Raw genomic sequence first — 17,422 nt, forward strand, 5'->3', positions numbered from 1 at the left:
AGTTCAAGCCCATGTCAGGCTGTGCACTGGGCATGAAGCCCACTTAAAAAAAACAAAACAAAACAAAAAAAACCACCAACTTAGTTTCATTGATTTTTTTTTTTTTTTAATATCTTTTGTCTCTATTTCTACTCTGATCTACCTTCTAATTTGGGGCCTTGTTCTTTTTCTAGAAAGTTCCTTTAGGTATAAATCATTGTCAGTCTGAGATTTTGTTTCTTTGGGTAGACCTGTTTTGCTGTGAACTTCCCTCTTAGAACTGCTTTTGCTACATTGCATATCTTTTGGTATGTCATATTTCTGTTTTGTCTATAGGTATTTACTTCTCCTTTGATTGGATTACTCATTGGTTGTTCAATAGCACATTTAAACTTTTTGTGTTTTTTTTCCCATTTTCTTGTAATTTATAGTTTCATTATCATTGTGGTCAGAAAAGATGCTTGATAGGATTTCAGTTTTCTTTAATTTATTGAGACTTGGTTTTTTGGCCTAACGTGATTTATTCTGGAGAATGTTCTACGTACACTTAAGAATGTGTATTCAGCTTTAAGAATTTTTTTTTAATGTTTATTTTTGACAGCGAGAGGGGAAGGGGCAGAGAGAAAGGGAGATGAAGAATCTGAAGCAGGCTCCAGGCTCTGAGCTGTCAGCAGAGTCCCAACACAGGGCTCAACCTCACAAACCGTGAGATCATGACCTGAGCCCGTCAGATGCTTAATCAACTGAGCCATCCAGCCACCTTTGTATTCTTTTAGATGGAATATTCTGAATATATTAAGTCTCTGTGGTCTAATGTGTTAAGCCCAATGTTTCTGTATTGATTTTTTTGGTCTGGATGACCAATCCATTGATGACAGGATAGTAAAGTCTCCTACTGGAACACCTGGGTGGCTCAGTTAAGCATCTGACTCTTGATTTCAGCTCAGGTCACCATCTCATGGTTTGTGAGTTCAATCCCCAGGTCAGGCTCTGTGCTGACAGTGTGGAACCTGCCCTCTCTCTGCCCCTCCCTATTGCTTTCACGCTTGCTCTCTCTCAAAATAAATAGTTTAAGAAAAAAATAATCTCCTACAATTGCTTTCAGTATCTTCCTTTAGGTACGTTAGTATTTGCTTTACGTATTTTGGTGTTCTACATTGTGTGCACGTGTATTTATAAATGTTCTCTTTTCTTGCTAGATTGACCTTTCTATCCTATGTAATGCCCTTGTCTTTTATTACAGCCTTTGTTTTCAAGTCGATTTTGTCTGATAGGAGTATATAGCTTATCTGGTTTTCATTTCCATGGAATATCTTGTTCTGTCCCTTCCAATTCCAGCCTGGGTTGTGTCCTACTGAAGTGTCTCTTGTAAGCAGTATATAGATGTGTGGTTTTTTTAATCCACCCACTCTGTCATTTGATTGGCTAATTTAGTCCATTTTCATTGTTTCTTGTAGGCAGTATGTAGATGTGTGGTTTTTTAATCCACGCACTCTGTCATTTGGCTAATTTAGTCCATTTTCATTTAAAGTAATTATAGGTAAGTACACACCTTACTGCCATTTTGTTCATTATTTTCTGGCTGTTTCTGTAGTTTTTGGTTCTTCTTTCTTTCTTCCCTGGTGGTTTGATGGCTTTCTGGTGTTCTGTTTAAATTCCTTTCTCATTTTCTTTTGTGTATTTACTGTGTTTTTCCCTTGTGGTTACCATGAGGTTCACATAAAATATGCTATGTAAATTAGTAGTCTGTTTCAAGTTGACAGCAACTTAAGAGTTCTAAAATTAACAAGCGAAATGGATGAGACAGCCCCTTAGCAATTTTTCTTAGTAATAAAAAGTCTTTTCAACCAAATCATAATAGTCTTCCTTTGGGGTTTTTTCTTGGCTTGATTGATATGCCCTTCTCACACTGAATTTATCTGTCATTCATTATTTGGGCTCCACAGGCCCATTAAGCACAGGAGAAAAAGAGACTAGAGAATTCTAATGTAAAGCAAATTTATTAAATCTTGAAACTATGTGATGGCCTTAGGAAAAGATGTTCATTTTTCATCACCGTAATCTCCAGAAGAGGAGCACTCATTTGCTTGCAAAGGCCATAATCTGTTCCTGGAGAAAAATGAGACACTGTAAAGCATGGGGGCAAGTGAAGAAAATAGTTTAAAATAAAATATTTTTTAAAAAATTTTATATATAAATCTCCAAAGTGATTAAAGCAAAACATTGGCAGAAGTCCCAGATAGATCCTCCTCCCAAGAGTCCCTCCAAAGTGTGTTTTAATAGAAGTTTCTCAGGAAAGCAGCTGGCCAAGCAGCAAAAGGAGTTTAAAACATCTTTAAAACTTTAAAAGTTCCTATTCACGATTTTTCCTCATATGAAGTTACTGCTTACATGTGGGCTCTAGCACGAAGCCCAGCAAGGACTTTTTTGCTCATAACCAATGGGGAAGGTATTCAGAAAAAAATTCAAAGAAATTCAGAATAATTGGCAAAGTCCTCCTCAGTGAGCAGGACTCGTGGAGAGCCATGAGTGACCTTACCTTGAGTGGAGATACTGCATTTGTAGCCTGCAAGCCCCACGTCCTGAGCAGCACAAGTGGAGTGGCACTGGTGGAGTAGAGCCTTTTTAGGAGGTCAGTAGCAGCCAGAAGAGCAGTGTTGTGACGCTGTCGATCCGTCTCATAACCTGTGAGATGGCTCATAGAGCCTGGAGGAAAGGTATAAATCCTTAAAGCAATAGTGAAGTTCTTTGCCAGCAAACCAGACACATTGAAGTCTACCATATCCGGCTGCTGAGGGACATTTTGGGGTCCTGACCTTTCCTAACTACATGATCTCTGGATACTTCTCTGAGGTACCTGAACCCTTACCTAAGTCCTTCCCATTGAAGGCTGCAGCACTGAGGTGATGGACCAAGCTGGAGATATCCCCAAAGCCCATGTTGACACCTTGTCCTGCAAGTGGATGGACTCTGTGGGCTGCATCCCTAAAAAGAAAGCAGAGTTCAGATGCGGCCTCTGCAGCAGAGTGCGAAGACGGCAGCCCTGCTGTGTTGTCGTCTTACCCAATGAGCGCCAGCCGAGGCCGGACGTATTCAGCAGCATGTCCCAACCCGAGTGGAAATGACATTCGGCTTCTGGCGTCCACTCTGGCTACACTTGGGGGCAGCTGGCGAGCTGAGACCTTAGTGGGCTTCAGAAAGGCAACAGCATATTGCAGCATGGTGCCAGCCGAGTCGATGAAGTCGGTGTGGTTAGCATCACTCCACTGAGTAGTGTCAGCCGTAAACAAACCGTGAAAATTCACCAGTGATCAACAGGGAATTAAATCAGCAAGGAAATACATTTTATAACTACAGCCAAGAGTTAATAGTACCTCACATGCCAAACTGATCTAGACTGCAGGTGACAAGCCCCCTTAAATACAGAACACAACTTCCCCCAGGTTTTAGGCTCAAGCCAAACTGCTCGTGAGCTGCTCCTGTCTACCTCTGAACTTCACCTTTCACTTCACCTTAACCCTTAAAACCACACACTAGCCACAGCGTAGCTCATTCTACAACATCCTCTTGCTTCTGGCATTCCCCACTTTGCTAGAATGTCCTCCTAGTTCACCAGGGTAACCCTCATAGCATCCGGAAGCTGTCACCACTTTTTGTGAACCTCCCTGCAAACCCTCTTCTGTGCTCCAACACCCTATAAATACTTGTACCACTGTTCCCAAACTGTCACTTAAGTATCTTTCTCCCTCACTTGTCTGTGAGCTTCCCGAAAGCGGGGACTGTGTCTCATTTGTCCATTTCCAGACTCTTCTACATAGAAGGCACATGTAATTGTTGCCAAATGAATGCACTGAAAATGTCTGTGCCAGGAATACATGCTAAATGACCAGAGGAGGGGTAGAGTTCACCATTTACTTCGGAAGGCACTTTAGCCTAAAAGGCTCTGCCCCTTTTACTCCTGTTGCTGCTCCAGAGCAGTGAAGCCTAAGTTCTTCAGTGTAAAACTACTGTGAAGTCACTAGTGAAGTAGTAGAGAGTTTGGTAGTTAAAACCACAGGCTCAAGGACCAGCCTGATTTCTGAACCAGCTTTACCGCTAGCTCTATGACCTCGTTAGGCAAGTAACCTAGCTGTAAATGAGCATGATAATAGTACCTACCTCAGTGGTTCACTGCATTAAATACATGCAGGTAATTACTCTTCACCTGCACATGGCACACAGTAAGCACTCAATAAATGTCGCTGATTATTACTATTAGTGAATTTTAGATAAATGTGGTATTGAAGCTCCAAGATTAACTAGTGCCAGTATTTTTTTAATTTTTTAATGTTTATTTTTGAGAGAGACAGAGGATGAGTGGGGGAGGGGTAAAGAGACGGGGAAGACAGAATCTGAAGCAGGCTCCAGGCTCCAAGCTGTCAGCACAGAGCCCGATGCGGGGCTTGAACCCACGAACCTTGAGCCAAAGTCAGACGCTTAATCGACTGAGCCACCAAGTTACCCCCACTGGTGTCAATACTATTAAAGGCTTTATGTATCTGCTCCAGAATAATCATTACCATTTGTTGAGCACTTACAACGTACTAAGTATGTTCTAAGCATTTTACATAAATTCTCTCATTTTTTAAGTCTTTAGACTTTTGGGGTGCCTGGGTGGCTCAGTCGAGCATCTGGCTATTTTTTTTGGCTCAGGTCATGATCTCATGGTTTGTAGGATCGAGCCCTGCGTTGGGCTTCAATCTCTCTCACACGCACTCTCAAAAATAAACTAAAACAGTCTTTAGACTTTTTATTATTAAACTCTGAGAGGCTGGTGATACTATTTCCCTTTTCTAGGAGATTAACAGAACCATAACAGTATTGAATCCATGTCTGTCTACAAAACTTTTAAGTTTATATTTATTTTGAAAGCATGTGTGAGAGAGAGCACACATGTGAGTGGGGGAGGGGCAGAGAGAGAGAGAGAGAGAGAGAGAGAGAGAGAAAGAATCCCAAGCAGGCTCCACACTGTCAGCACAGAGCCCCATGTGGGGCTCAAACCCATGGAACTGTGAGATCTTAACCTGAGCTGAAATTAAGAGTCAAGACCCTTAACTGACTGAGCCACCCAGGTGCCTCTACAAAACTTAGTTCCCTGTTGAAATGTGCTCAGCTCCTCTCCAGAACACTCCTAATGAATCAGGCTTCCAAAGTTCATAGCTATTCAAAACTAGCCAAATATTACAGCTTCAAAAAAAAAGGCCAATGCTAACTACTGCCCAGGCAGCTGTTTCAGTCAGCACAACAGCCCACAACCACAAAAAAGCACAGAAGTTATTAATTTCCATTTTCATTTCCCCGAATGCCCTCCTCTTCACATAACCCACTTACAAAGGGGCAGCTGGTTGGTTATTCCTTTTTCCTTCATCAAAACACCTTTCTGTATCTACCACCCTGCAACACGTCATCAGCTGGACAAATTCATACTCACAAAGGCAGAGTTAATGGCATCCACAAACTTTTCTTCATCCATGCTCACCAGTTCTGCTGCATGTTCATGGGATGTGGACCAAACCAAGGAACTCAAGGTGTCTGAGAGCTGTGTCAAAAGAACACCAATGCTAAGGGCTAAAACTTCTGTTCTTGGGAGCTCTCAAGCATAAAGGAAGTAAAGTTAGCTTGGGCATATTCCCTAGAAAGCAGAAAAAGGTTGAGAGAAAGTGAAGCCCTAAAAGAGGAAGGCTGGGCATGTTTAAGCAGAGTAGCCAGAAGGACTTCTTACCGGGAGCAGAGCAATGGGCCCAGAGGGAAGAAATCTCTGCCAGGCTACATTGTTTTCTGTGGCCTACAATTGAAAGAAGAGTTCTCACGAGAGGTACTCAGTACCCATTAAACACGAGCAGGGTCCCCAGATGGTGGGCTCAGGACTTTACCTCCGATAAATGCAAAGTAGCTACAACAGCAGACTGATCATAGTTCCAGCTGATGTTCTGAATCCCAGCAGCCTGCCGCACTCCTGAGTTGTGACCGTCTGCACCAATCTGCATGGAAACAAGAGCCTGTTAAGTCTTATAACTTCTTAATACATGAAACTGTTCCAGAGGTTTGTTTCTGTCTCCTTAAGTTTTCTCTAGGTCCACCTGTTCTCAAAGCCCATCTGTAGCAGACAACTTGTTACCATGCTTGCCTCACTCACAGCCCCTGGAGGGGTAACCTTACCTAGGTGACCCCAGTCTCAGCTAATGGACCAAAGCTGGACGTGTCCTCCATGAGGTACTAGCCAGAGGTTAGCTTGGCCAAATTCTCTTGATGTTTGAACTAGAAATCAATAAGGCAGACACTGGAGCTGAACACTCCTGTTGTAAGGTTAGGAATGGATGTCAAGTAAAAGAGGAAGCTGGCAAGCAGAAAAAAAAGGGGGGGGGGAATACAATGAGATGGATTGACTACAGGACTCCTGTGAGGGAAAAAAGAACCTCAATTTCCGGTTTTTGTCCCTGTGAGGCCAGGTTTCTTTTATTTCCAGACCTAAGATGGTCTAGGAGACTGCTTCCTATACGGGATTTACAACGACACCATATTAACTTGAGTTGGCCTAGGTGGGTACTGGTCCTTATAACCAAAAGCTCTGCCAAAAATTAACTTCAACTATAGCTTAGATCTAAAAACTAAAGGCCCTAGAGTTTAGAATAAGTTATGGATATGCAAGACCCCTGGCAAAATAAGAATTTTCAACTACCAACAATTTAGTCTGGAGGGTGCTGCCATCACCTAGAGTAATATGAACCCAAGGGCTGGAGTCTGTCATGGGAAATGGATAAGGCCAGGTATAGCCGACTGCTTTGCTCCTGTAGAGAACCGTCACACTGTCTAGGCTCTGCCAAAAATTAACTTCAACTATAGCTTAGATCTAAAAACTAAAGGCCCTAGAGTTTAGAATAAGTAATGGATATGCAAGACCCCTGGCAAAATAAGAATTTTCAACTACCAACAATTTAGTCTGGAGGGTGCTGCCATCACCTAGGGTAATATGAACCCAAGGGCTGGAGTCTGTCATGGGAAATGGATAAGGCCAGGTATAGCCGACTGCTTTGCTCCTGTAGAGAACCGTCACACGGTCTAGGAGGTCAGAAGAGAGAAAACAAAACATTAGAAAGGCAGTCCACACGGCTGAGAAAAAAGCCCTAACTAGATCTAAAGCGAGCTCTCAAGACAGCTGTCTCTTATCATTTACCCCTAGGCAAGAAAAGATCTAACAAATAACTCCTATAATTAATGCTATGGTCTGAGAGCTGATAAATGACAAAAATCACAGGGATGAATCAGTGTCAAAAAAAAATCAACTCTCACTGAGTTACCAGCCTGCACCAGGGATTCTTTCTTCTCATCTCCACACTCACTGCTCTTGTAGTTTCCCTCTGTGCCTAAGCGAATCCACATGTGCTTTCAGAATAAACAGGGTGGGAATCCCATGGGCCCAGGTAAGTTCTAGATTTCATAAGATTTTTCTTGCCATTGGAAATCGTTTTACTTTTCTGATCATAAAAATGATACACCTACTGGAAGTCTGAACAACAAAGATTTAAAAGGGAGGGAAAAATCACCCTTAATCATATCATTCAGAGGCAACTACAGTTAAAGCTTTGCCATCTAGCTTTCCAGGTGATTTCCTATGCATATAGACACAGTGCACATGTAGGATATGACACATACTTTTTCCACCAATATATTACGGAACATGTTTCTAAGTGACTAAATATTAGGTCTAAGTTATCTTTAAAAGCTGCACATAAGTGGGGTGCCTGGCTGGCTCAGTCGGTAAAGCATGAAATTACTTAAAATTTTGGGGGCGCCTTGGTGGCTCAGACAGTTAAACGTCTGACTCCTGATTTTGGCTTGGGTCATGATCTTGTGGTTCATGGGTTCAGGCCCCGCACTGGGCTTCACACTGCTGACAGTATGGAGCCTGCTTGGGATTCTCTCTCCTCCTCTCTCTGCCCCTCCCCTGCTCACTCTGGTACTCTCTCAAAATAAATTTAAAAAGGGCACTTGGGTGGCTCAGTCGGTTAAGTGTCCAACTCTTGGTTTTGGCTCAGGTCATGATCTCATGATTTTGTGAGTTGGAGCTCTGCATCAGGCTCTGTACTGACAGCACAGAGCCTGCTTGGAATTCTTTCTATCCCCCCACCTCTCTCTCTGCCCCTCCCCATCTCGTGCTCACTCTCTCTCTCAAAATAAATAAACATAAAAAAAATTAAATAAACTTAAAAAAAAATCTTTAAAAAAGTTGCACATAAGTTGATTACATGGATAAGTTATTATCCCATATCAGAAAGCTAGAACTCTGAGATATTTGCAAATTATGTATCTGATAAGGAATTCATATTCAGAATATATAAAAAACTCTTGTAACTCAAAAAGAAAGACAATCCAGTTTTTTGGTGTTTTTTTTTTTTAATGTTTATTTATATTTATAGAGAGAGTGCACAAGCAGGGGAGGGGCAGAGAGAGGAGGGAGAGAATCCCAAGCAGGCTCCTGACTATCAGCGTAGAGCCTAACAGTGGGGCTCGATCTCACAAACCATGAGACCATGACCTGAAGCCGAAATCAAGAGTCAGATGTTCAACCGACTGAGCCACCCAGGCACCCTGACAATCCAGTTTTTATATGGGCAAAAGATTTTGAATAGTCATTTCTCCAAATGGCCAATAAGCAGAGGAAAAGATGGGAAATACAATCAAAACTACAATGAGATACCATTTCAGTCACTAAGATGGCTATAATAAAAAAATATATATAATAATAAAAAGTGAAAAGTAAGTGTTGGTAAGGATGTGGAGATACTGGAACCCTTATATATCATTGGTGGGAAAAGGAAATGGTATAGCCTCTTTGAAAAAGTTTAGTAGTTTCTGAAAATGTTAAACACAGAATTATTATATGACCTAGCAAGTCTACTCCTAAGTATCTACCCAGAAACCTATGTCCACGCAAAAACTTGTACACAAGTGTTCATAGCATTATTCACAATTGCCAAAAAGTGGAAACAATCCAAATGTCCATTAACTCATGAATGAGTAAGTGAAATGTGGTATATCCACATGATGGAATACTACTTGGCAATAAAAAAGAATGGAATACTAATAGGGCTGCAACATGAATGAATCTCAAAGATATGTTCAGTGAGAGAAGTAGACACAGAAGCATACATATGTCCTGTATGATTCTATCTATATGAAATGTCCAGAATAGACAAATCCCGAGAGACAGAAAAGTAGATCAATGGTGCCAGGGGCTGGGGTTGGGAATGGGGAATGGATGTAAATGGACATAAGGTTTCCTTTTGAGGTGACAGAAATGTTCTAAAATGATACTGTGATGGTGGCATAACTCTATAATTACACTAAAAATCACTGAATTGTACACTTAAAATGGGTGAATTCTATGGTATGTAAATTATACCAGAGTAAACTGTTTAAAAAAAAAAAAGAAAGAAAGAAAAGAACAACCCAGGGCACCTGGGTGGCTCAGGTCATGATCCTGCGGTTCATGAGTTCGAGCCCCGTGTCGGGCTCAGTGCCTGCTTCAGATTCTGTGTGTCTCTTTCTCTGCCCCTCGCCTGCTCACACACTCCCTCTCTCTCTCTCCCTCCAAAGTAAATAAACATTAAAAAAAATTTAAAAATTAAAAAAAAAAAAAAAGAAAAGAGAAGAACAACCCTAAAATACCCATCAGAGGATTTCTTTATGGTGGATGTTCAGTCTCTGTAAAAGGCATCCTTTTTTCCAGTAAGTCCTCTGATAATTCTAAAGTAGTTCACCTCCCAGAGTAAAAGGAAGATGTAAGAAGTGGGTGCCTCACCCGACACAGCCTCCAGCTGCTTACTGAGAGCGCACATTATGACATCATTCTCCACTATATAGCCCATGTCGTCCAGATTATCCTTATCGAACGTTATCAGGGCCTCTGAGCAGGCATCCCACACCTGGAAAACACAAAGGGAAACTTGTATTATAACCCAAGGAAAAGAAAGCATTACTCCAGTCAGAAACTACTGCTTTCCCAAGTGACAGAACCAGAAAAATCACAATGTCAGTCCCTCTGGCAGGAGACAGAAGGTAAGAAGAAAATTCAAGAATGCTTCCCCCGACTCCTTAGACTGAGTGAGAACTTTGATTCTTCCCACTTTCACAGAAAATACGGAGAATATGGACTTCAATATCTTAACCCAAGACAACCAAGATATCTTGCCAAAAGTGATAAAGAAGGCACCTGCATTCGCCGAAAGGCTCTGTATCTCATGTTGCAGATGTGGTCCCAGGCACCAAAACCTACAAAAGAAAGGATCTATATATAGGCCAGAGCAACCTTATGGGACCACACCCTTCCTAGGCTCTCCTCGTCTTTCTAACCTTTGAAGTAAGAGGTTGTTTTCACTGTTCTCCAATGACAAACTGGAAAATACTTGTCATTTCTTCCTGTTTGATGCTAGGAGTTAAGCTACTCTGCTCCCCAGTTCAGATTATATAGCATGAAAAAAGGCACAGCTTTCATAATCAAAAAGTCAAATCACATTAAAGTTAGGGGAAAGGGGGGTGCCTGGGTGGCTCAGTTGGTTAAGCATCCAACTTCAGCTCAGGTCATGATCTCATGGTTTGGGAGTTCGATCCCCACATTGGGCTCTGCATTGGTGGTGTGGAGCCTGCTTGGAATTCTCTCTCTCTACCCCACTCTCCTCTCTGCCCCTTTCTCACTTACACTCTCTCAAAATAAATAAGTAAACTTAAAAAAAAAATGGGGGGGGGGATAAAAAAGGAAACCAAACCCACATTGTTTTTCACCATCCTACAGAAGTTAAACTCTCTGAATAAAGACTATTTTGGGAGGGCAACTGGCTCACTCAGGGCGTGTGACTCTTGATCATGGGGTTATGAGTTCGAGCCCCACAATGAGCGTAGAGATTCCTTAAAAGTAATATCTTAAAAAAAAAAAAAAGACTTTTTCTTTATTGAGCACCTACTTATGTGCCCAACACAATTCTAGGTACTGAGCATAAAGTGTGAAACCAAACAGAAAAAGTTCCTGCCCTTCTGCAGCTAACATTCTGGCCGGAGACACAGATGGTAAAAAATACGTAATATATTGTCAGGTAGTACTAAGTGTTATGAAGAAAAATAAAGCAGTGTAAGAGGCTAAAGAATGATGGAAGAGTCTAATTTTTGACAGGGTGGTTCTAGATAGGATAGCCTGAGGGAGTAACATTTGGCAGAAACCTAAAGATAGTTTTCTAATGGATTCCATGTGCACACATCCATCTATACTCCAAAAGCATCTAGCATGCAAACTCCTAGCTCCCCAGAGGGCTGACTCTGGGAATGAAGAGGGTGCTCCTACCAGAAGTGAATGGTCATAATTAGTTCATATAGTTTCAATTCCATCAATTCATAATGACCCAACATCACAAAGGAAGCCTACATGATGGACCCACAAGTCCCAAGGAGGTCTTTCTCAGACTACACTTTTAACAGTGTCAGGGGTCCTCATCTTCAACGATGAACTAGATAACCTACACCATCCCCCCTCCCCCACCGCCCCCGCAGTGAGCTCCCTCCTCACCAGATGCTCTGGAGACTCTGCCCTACAAGGCACACTGGAAAGCCAAGAGAGACAAGAGACCGGTTCTATGAAACATCTACTCACTACTGAGAAGGGTTGCAGAGCCAGGGGAAATGGAGCTGACTCGGTTGCTGTAAGTTTCTGGCAATTTCTCCCATACTTTTTTTGGACCTGCTTCTAGCAACAGGATTTTCTTGTCACAAAAATGAGTATCATGTCCTAAAAAAAAAAAAAAAAATCAACATTTTACATCATATCAGAATTTCTTGCTTGTTTCCAAGAGAAACAACAGATTAACTAATTCATTCGCTCTTAGGATACATATTTCTCACAGGGCACACAAAAAGGAAACACCACACAGAATCCTAAGCAAGAACACATACCACTATGTCAGCCATCTGAACTACCCTGCCCATGACTTTAAGGTTTCTCTAGACAGTCCAACACCTGCCATTTGCACATAAACAAATAATGCCAAATTCATAATGAGCCGCAATTCCTTAGAGAGGAAGAAGTAAAAGAGAAAGGCTGAAGTACTTAGACACCAGATGCTCCTAATCTTGAAACTATTTCAGTCACTAAAAATATACAAATCCTGCTCAACAGAAAAATGGAATATTCAACAAGCAAAATTTATTGTGGCGTCAAGATTAAATCAAGAATAAAGAATTAGTTTGTAAAAGAAAAGGAGCCCAAAAAATACATCAACTGGGCCTCCAACTCTGGTCCTCAAACATCTCTATAGGGAAGTAAAAAGGGACTCAGGGACTTTGTTACTGGGCAACTGCAGCACAGATACAGTCCCGCCACAATATCCCAGAGAAAGACATGGAAACAGGAAGCAGGGAGTTGCTGCAGCCAAAAAAGGAAAGGAAAAAAAAATAGGATTACCAGAGAAGAAACACCGGAGATTTTACTCAGTAATGATAAAAACCCCACATTCTCTGGAATCTAAATTAGAAGAGTGGCATTATTGGAACATTCAACTGAGGAGTGTGAAAATCAAGGTCGCTCCAGTGGAACAGGCAGTGAGCAGCACGGAGAGACCACCACGTTCACCTGTCCCCCACCTTGTTGCGCTGCTGTTTTGCACTGGAGGTTGAGGGCAGCCACACTCCTCCGAGGACTGCCTTCTGGTCCATCATACCTCTATGCCTTCTAGTAGCTGCTCCACCCCAATGTTCACCTGGCCAACTCTTCCCTCTGGATCCGGCTCGCTCAAGCCTCACCTCCTCACCTGCTCCCCCAGCATAGGTCAGCTGCTTGTCCCTCTAGGGAGCTTTCATTTTATTCTTCCTTCTATTATTCACAAATCTTTCTCTTTAGCTAGATTCTAAATTCCTTGGGGGCAAGGAACCACTTCTTAGGGCTAATATTCCCAAGCAGCAAATGCTGTATCTTCTCAATCCACAAAATATACAATGCACATTTTTGTTAAATAAGACACAAGGAAACTAACAGAAAAAGTATATTTCCAAACACATTACAAAATAGGTTCAGTATTTTATCTTTTAGCTATTTAAACTAACATTTTTTTTTTTTTTAAATTTTTTTTTTTTTCAACGTTTTTTTATTTTATTTTTGGGACAGAGACAGAGCATGAACGGGGGAGGGGCAGAGAGAGAGGGAGACACAGAATCGGAAACAGGCTCCAGGCTCTGAGCCATCAGCCCAGAGCCTGACGCGGGGCTCGAACTCACGGACCGCGAGATCGTGACCTGGCTGAAGTCGGACGCTTAACCGACTGCGCCACCCAGGCGCCCCAATAAACTAACATTTTTGAAAACTTATTTGGAATAAAAAACACTAGAGAATACAATTTACAAATAACAAGAGAGGAAAATACAGATATTTCAAGACTGAAACAAAAACTAATGTGAGTCTGAAGAAGAATCCAGGAAAAACTGACTTAAGGGGGAAAAAGAAGAGCCTACTGAAAATTTTTCACTTTTATTTTATTTTATTTTCTTCATTTATTTTTTAATTTTTCACTTTTAAAGCAGCTGCCCGAAATTAAGTGGATTCTGAGGGGCACCTGGGTGGCTCAGTTGGTTAAGCAACCAACTCTTGGTTTTGGCTCAGGTCATAATCTCATGGAATGGTTGAGTTTGAGCCTCACGTCGGGCTCCACACTGCTTGGGATTCTCTCCCTCTCCCTCTGCCCCTCCCCTGCTTGTGCTCATGTTCTCTCTCTCTCAAAATAAATACACTTAAAACGATTAAATTAAGTAGATGTTGAAATAAAACGGTTGATCGCCACATACACTACTGACAGTATTCTCTGGAATACAAGCTGTGATAATCAAGGGGAAATATTGGCATGCTTGAGACTTTTCTCAATTTGGTAGGTTACTTGACTCAACAGGAGAAAGCAATCCCACACACACCTGCCTGTAAAAGGCTGAGCACCTGCCAGCGTCCCAACTGCTTACAGGGAAAAGGCAGCAGCTTGCTCACTGAATAAACTGCAGGAGAGATTTCCAAACCTTCCAGAGCTCCAGCTTTCACCTTTTAGCACTATTTTCTCTGAGCTTTTTAAGGAAATTAGTCGGTGTGTGAAATTTTTCTTTTGTAAACCTGTGTTTGGTAGTTTTGACTTAACGTAGAGCAGTGATTCTCACAACCTGCTGTATTTGGGCCCTTGACCTTTCTTTTGTAGACATATACAGAGAATTCTGTACTGTGAATGTTTAAAGTCAGTCCTGACTTTATGAATTTATACTTCTGTGGAAGAGACAGGAAAATAAACAATTACAATACAGAATTCTGTTTAAGGTTCATAAAAGAAAGCCCTGCTGCTCTCCTTCCTTGAGGTGTTGGGAGAGATGGTAAGACAAAGAACAAAATAGGAAGGGAAAAGTTAAATACAAACATTAACACTAAGGTGTTAGTAAGACTAGAAATTTTTTCAGGTACATATCATACAGAATTCTATGAAAAGTTAAAAGCTAAAGTCAGCAATCGCTTCTCGGCCTTTTGGCTAAGATCAAGTGTAAAAGCTAAAGTCACTACAAGATTAAGCTCTTCCCAGTGCTTCTCACTCTCAAAAGTGTGGTCTCCAGGCCTCCACCTCTGCGGGTATTTGTTAAAAATAAAGGTTCCTGGGCTCCGCCTGGATAAACTCAATCAGTCATTGGAAGTGAAACTTGGAATCCTCATTTTTAAAATATGCCTCACAGGGGCACCTGGGTTGGTCAGTCGACTAAATGTCCAACTTCAGCTCAGCCATGATCTCGCAGTTCATGAGTTCAAGCCCTGTGTCAGGCTCTCTGCTGTCAGAGCAGAACCGGCTTCGGACCTTCTGTCCCCCTCCTCTCTGCCTGCCTCTCTCTCTCTCTCTCTCTCTCTCTCTCTCTCTCTCTCTCTCTCTCAAAAATAATAAAAATATGCCCCACAAACCAGTAACAATGACTATATTCAAGCTAAAAATCAAAAATGGAAGTTTTACTTTATATCCTTTACATACTATATCCATATGCCCTATATCCTTTGTATTTCAAAACTCAAAATCCCTTTTTGTGCCTTATTCAAAACCTCTAAACAAAACACAACAAAAACCCCAGGTGATTCTTAAGTGCACTCAAGCTTGAGAACCACTACTTTAGCCCAATTACCAATAGGTACAACCAAAATGACGGTTAGAAAGCAAAGGTATATACCTGCCAGAAAGTTCTGTGTCTCAAAAAGGCTCTGTATCTCCTAATTACTGACTTTTGAGTGCAAGTTACTTAACCTTTCTGAGTTTTACCTTCCTTATCTGCACAACCTACAATCAAGATTATGAGGATGCAACGTGGGTTCAACTACACGTCAATGTAAAAAGATTATGAGGGGGGCACCTGGGTGGCTCAGTTGGTTGAGCATCTTTGGCTCAGATCATGATCTCAGTCTGGGAGTTCAAGCCCTACATCGGGGCTCACTGCTCTCAGCACAGAGCCCACTTTGGATCCTCTGTCCCGCTCTCTCTCTGCCCTTCCCCTGCTCACGCGGTCTCTTAAAAAAATAAATAAATAAATAGTTAATTAAAAAAAAAAAAAAAAAGATTATGAGGGGTGCCTGCATGGCTCAGTCAGTTAAGCAGCCGGCTTTGTCTCAGCTCATGATCTCATGGTTTGTGAGTTCAAGCACTCCTTCAGGCTCATACTGACAGTATGGAGCCTGGATGGAATTCTCTCTCTCCCTCTCTCTCTTAAAAATAAATAAACTTAAAAAATAAATATACATACATAGAAATAAAATGGGGAAAGGTTCTGAATAGGCATTTCTCCAAAGAAGATATACAAACGGCCAATAAGCATATGAAAGGATACTTCAACATCCTCACTCACTAGGGAAATGCAAGTCAAACCAGGAAATACCACTTCACACCCACTAGGAAGACTACAAACAAAAATACAGTATCAAGTGCCGTCCAGGATGTGCACCTTGAAATACCATTGGGCAGCTCTTCAAAACAGCTAGCATGTGATCCAGCAATTCCACTCCTAGAAATAGAACCAAGTAGCCAAAAATATGTTTACACACAAGCTTGTACACAAAATAGCATTATCTGTAATAGTCCAGAAGTGGAAACAACCCAAATGCCCATCAACAAACAAACCAAAGGTAATAAATACATCCACACAATGGAATATTATTCAACCATAAAAAGGAGTACTAGTGGGGCACCTGGGGGGCTCAGTCAAGTGACTCTTGACTTTTGTCATGATCTCCCAGTATGTGGGACACAGCCCCCATCGGGCTCTGCAATGACAGCACGGAGCCTGCTTAGGATTCTCTCTCTCCCTCTCGCTCTCTGCCCTTGCCCTGCTTGAGCGCTGGCTCTCTCAAAATAAATAAACTAACAACAACAAAAAAAAGTACTGGTACAGATACAACCTGGATAAACCTTTAAAACATTAAGCAAAATCGATGTATATAAAAATGTCAGGAAAAAACAAATCTAGAGAGACCAAAATGTTCAGGAGTGGTTGCCTAGGGTTGAGGAGCTTTGGGGGGAAATGGGCAGCGACTAAGTGGTTCCTGTTTCTTTTGGAGGGGGGAGGGTAATAAAAATGTTCTAAAATGTACTGCGGGGATGGATGCACAATCTGTTAACATACTAAAAACGATTAAACCGCATCCTTTAATGGGTTAATTTTATAATATGCAATTATATCTCAAGCTATTTTTTAAAAGAAACAAAATGCCTAGCCCAATACAAGGCCTGATACTTTCCAACTGTGCCCATTCCTAAATTACAAAGGGCGGGATTTAGAATGACCCCTAAGGATCCTCCTCCCACTTCTGACCCTTCGGAATCCTGAAGGACCAGACGCTTGCCCTGGGGCTCCTCTGGATAGGGGAAAGACCACAAAACCCGCGTCGCGCAGGGATCCCACGGTCCTCACAGTTCCTCCACGCCACGGTCCCGCTCCTCCCCACTACCTGCCTGGAGATGCGCTTACCCAAGGCACAAGCCATGGCGGCGCCCACCAGGCCTCCGCCCGACACCACCACATCGTACACGGTGTCTGCCTTGGCGCCCGACCACCGCCGGCAGGAAAGCAGCGGACCTCTCCCGGCAGCTGCAGGTGCAGCCCTCCACCGGCTCAGAGCCAGGCGAGCCGCCATGACGCTGACCGGCAGGGTACTTGGCGCCCCGCTAGGCCCTCCTTTTGCTGCACTTCCGGAGCAGAGCCCTCCAATCACTGGCTGCTTCAGTTGCGGCTTTAGAACCGGATATAGAATGCGCAAAGAGTAGGCCAATCAGAAAGCGATCCTTGCCAACTTGGGCGGGAAGAATTAGAGGCTCCCTGGGAAGGGGGACTGTTTCAGGCATCCGCCTGGGAGCCAATCAGAGACCTG

General features: G+C 42.3%; 1 protein-coding gene across 1 annotated transcript; it reads right to left on the reverse strand.

The window, feature by feature from the left end:
* Positions 1-1,645: 1,645 nt before the first annotated feature.
* COQ6 (coenzyme Q6, monooxygenase) lies at positions 1,646-17,192 on the reverse strand. Its single transcript, XM_047079373.1, has 12 exons — positions 17,023-17,192; positions 11,660-11,794; positions 10,232-10,290; positions 9,821-9,944; positions 6,947-7,077; positions 5,892-5,999; positions 5,741-5,803; positions 5,450-5,557; positions 3,043-3,245; positions 2,849-2,964; positions 2,519-2,685; positions 1,646-2,088 (listed from the first exon to the last, which is right to left on the reverse strand). Exons 1-12 carry the CDS (start codon positions 17,186-17,188, stop codon positions 2,059-2,061), a joined length of 1,410 nt encoding a protein of 469 aa, XP_046935329.1. The 5' UTR covers positions 17,189-17,192; the 3' UTR covers positions 1,646-2,058.
* Positions 17,193-17,422: the final 230 nt, after the last annotated feature.

This window comes from Lynx rufus, unplaced genomic scaffold (assembly GCF_022079265.1).
Source record: "Lynx rufus isolate CCGP_SWC_20201006 ecotype Redwood Valley unplaced genomic scaffold, mLynRuf1.p SCAF_17, whole genome shotgun sequence".
NCBI classification, from domain to species: Eukaryota; Metazoa; Chordata; class Mammalia; order Carnivora; family Felidae; genus Lynx; species Lynx rufus.

Bases quoted from the DNA above. Each gene is read 5' to 3' on its own strand.
- COQ6 (XM_047079373.1), bottom strand. From the start codon at position 17,188: ATGGCGGCTCGCCTGGCTCTGAGCCGGTGGAGGGCTGCACCTGCAGCT. The intron at 7,078-9,820 runs GTGAGGCACCCA...CTGACCTCCTAG, and splicing joins GCAGCTGGAGGCTGTGTCGG to ACCGTGTGACGGTTCTCTAC. The intron at 2,089-2,518 runs GTAAGGTCACTC...ATTTTTCTCCAG, and splicing joins ATGCAGTATCTCCACTCAAG to GAACAGATTATGGCCTTTGC.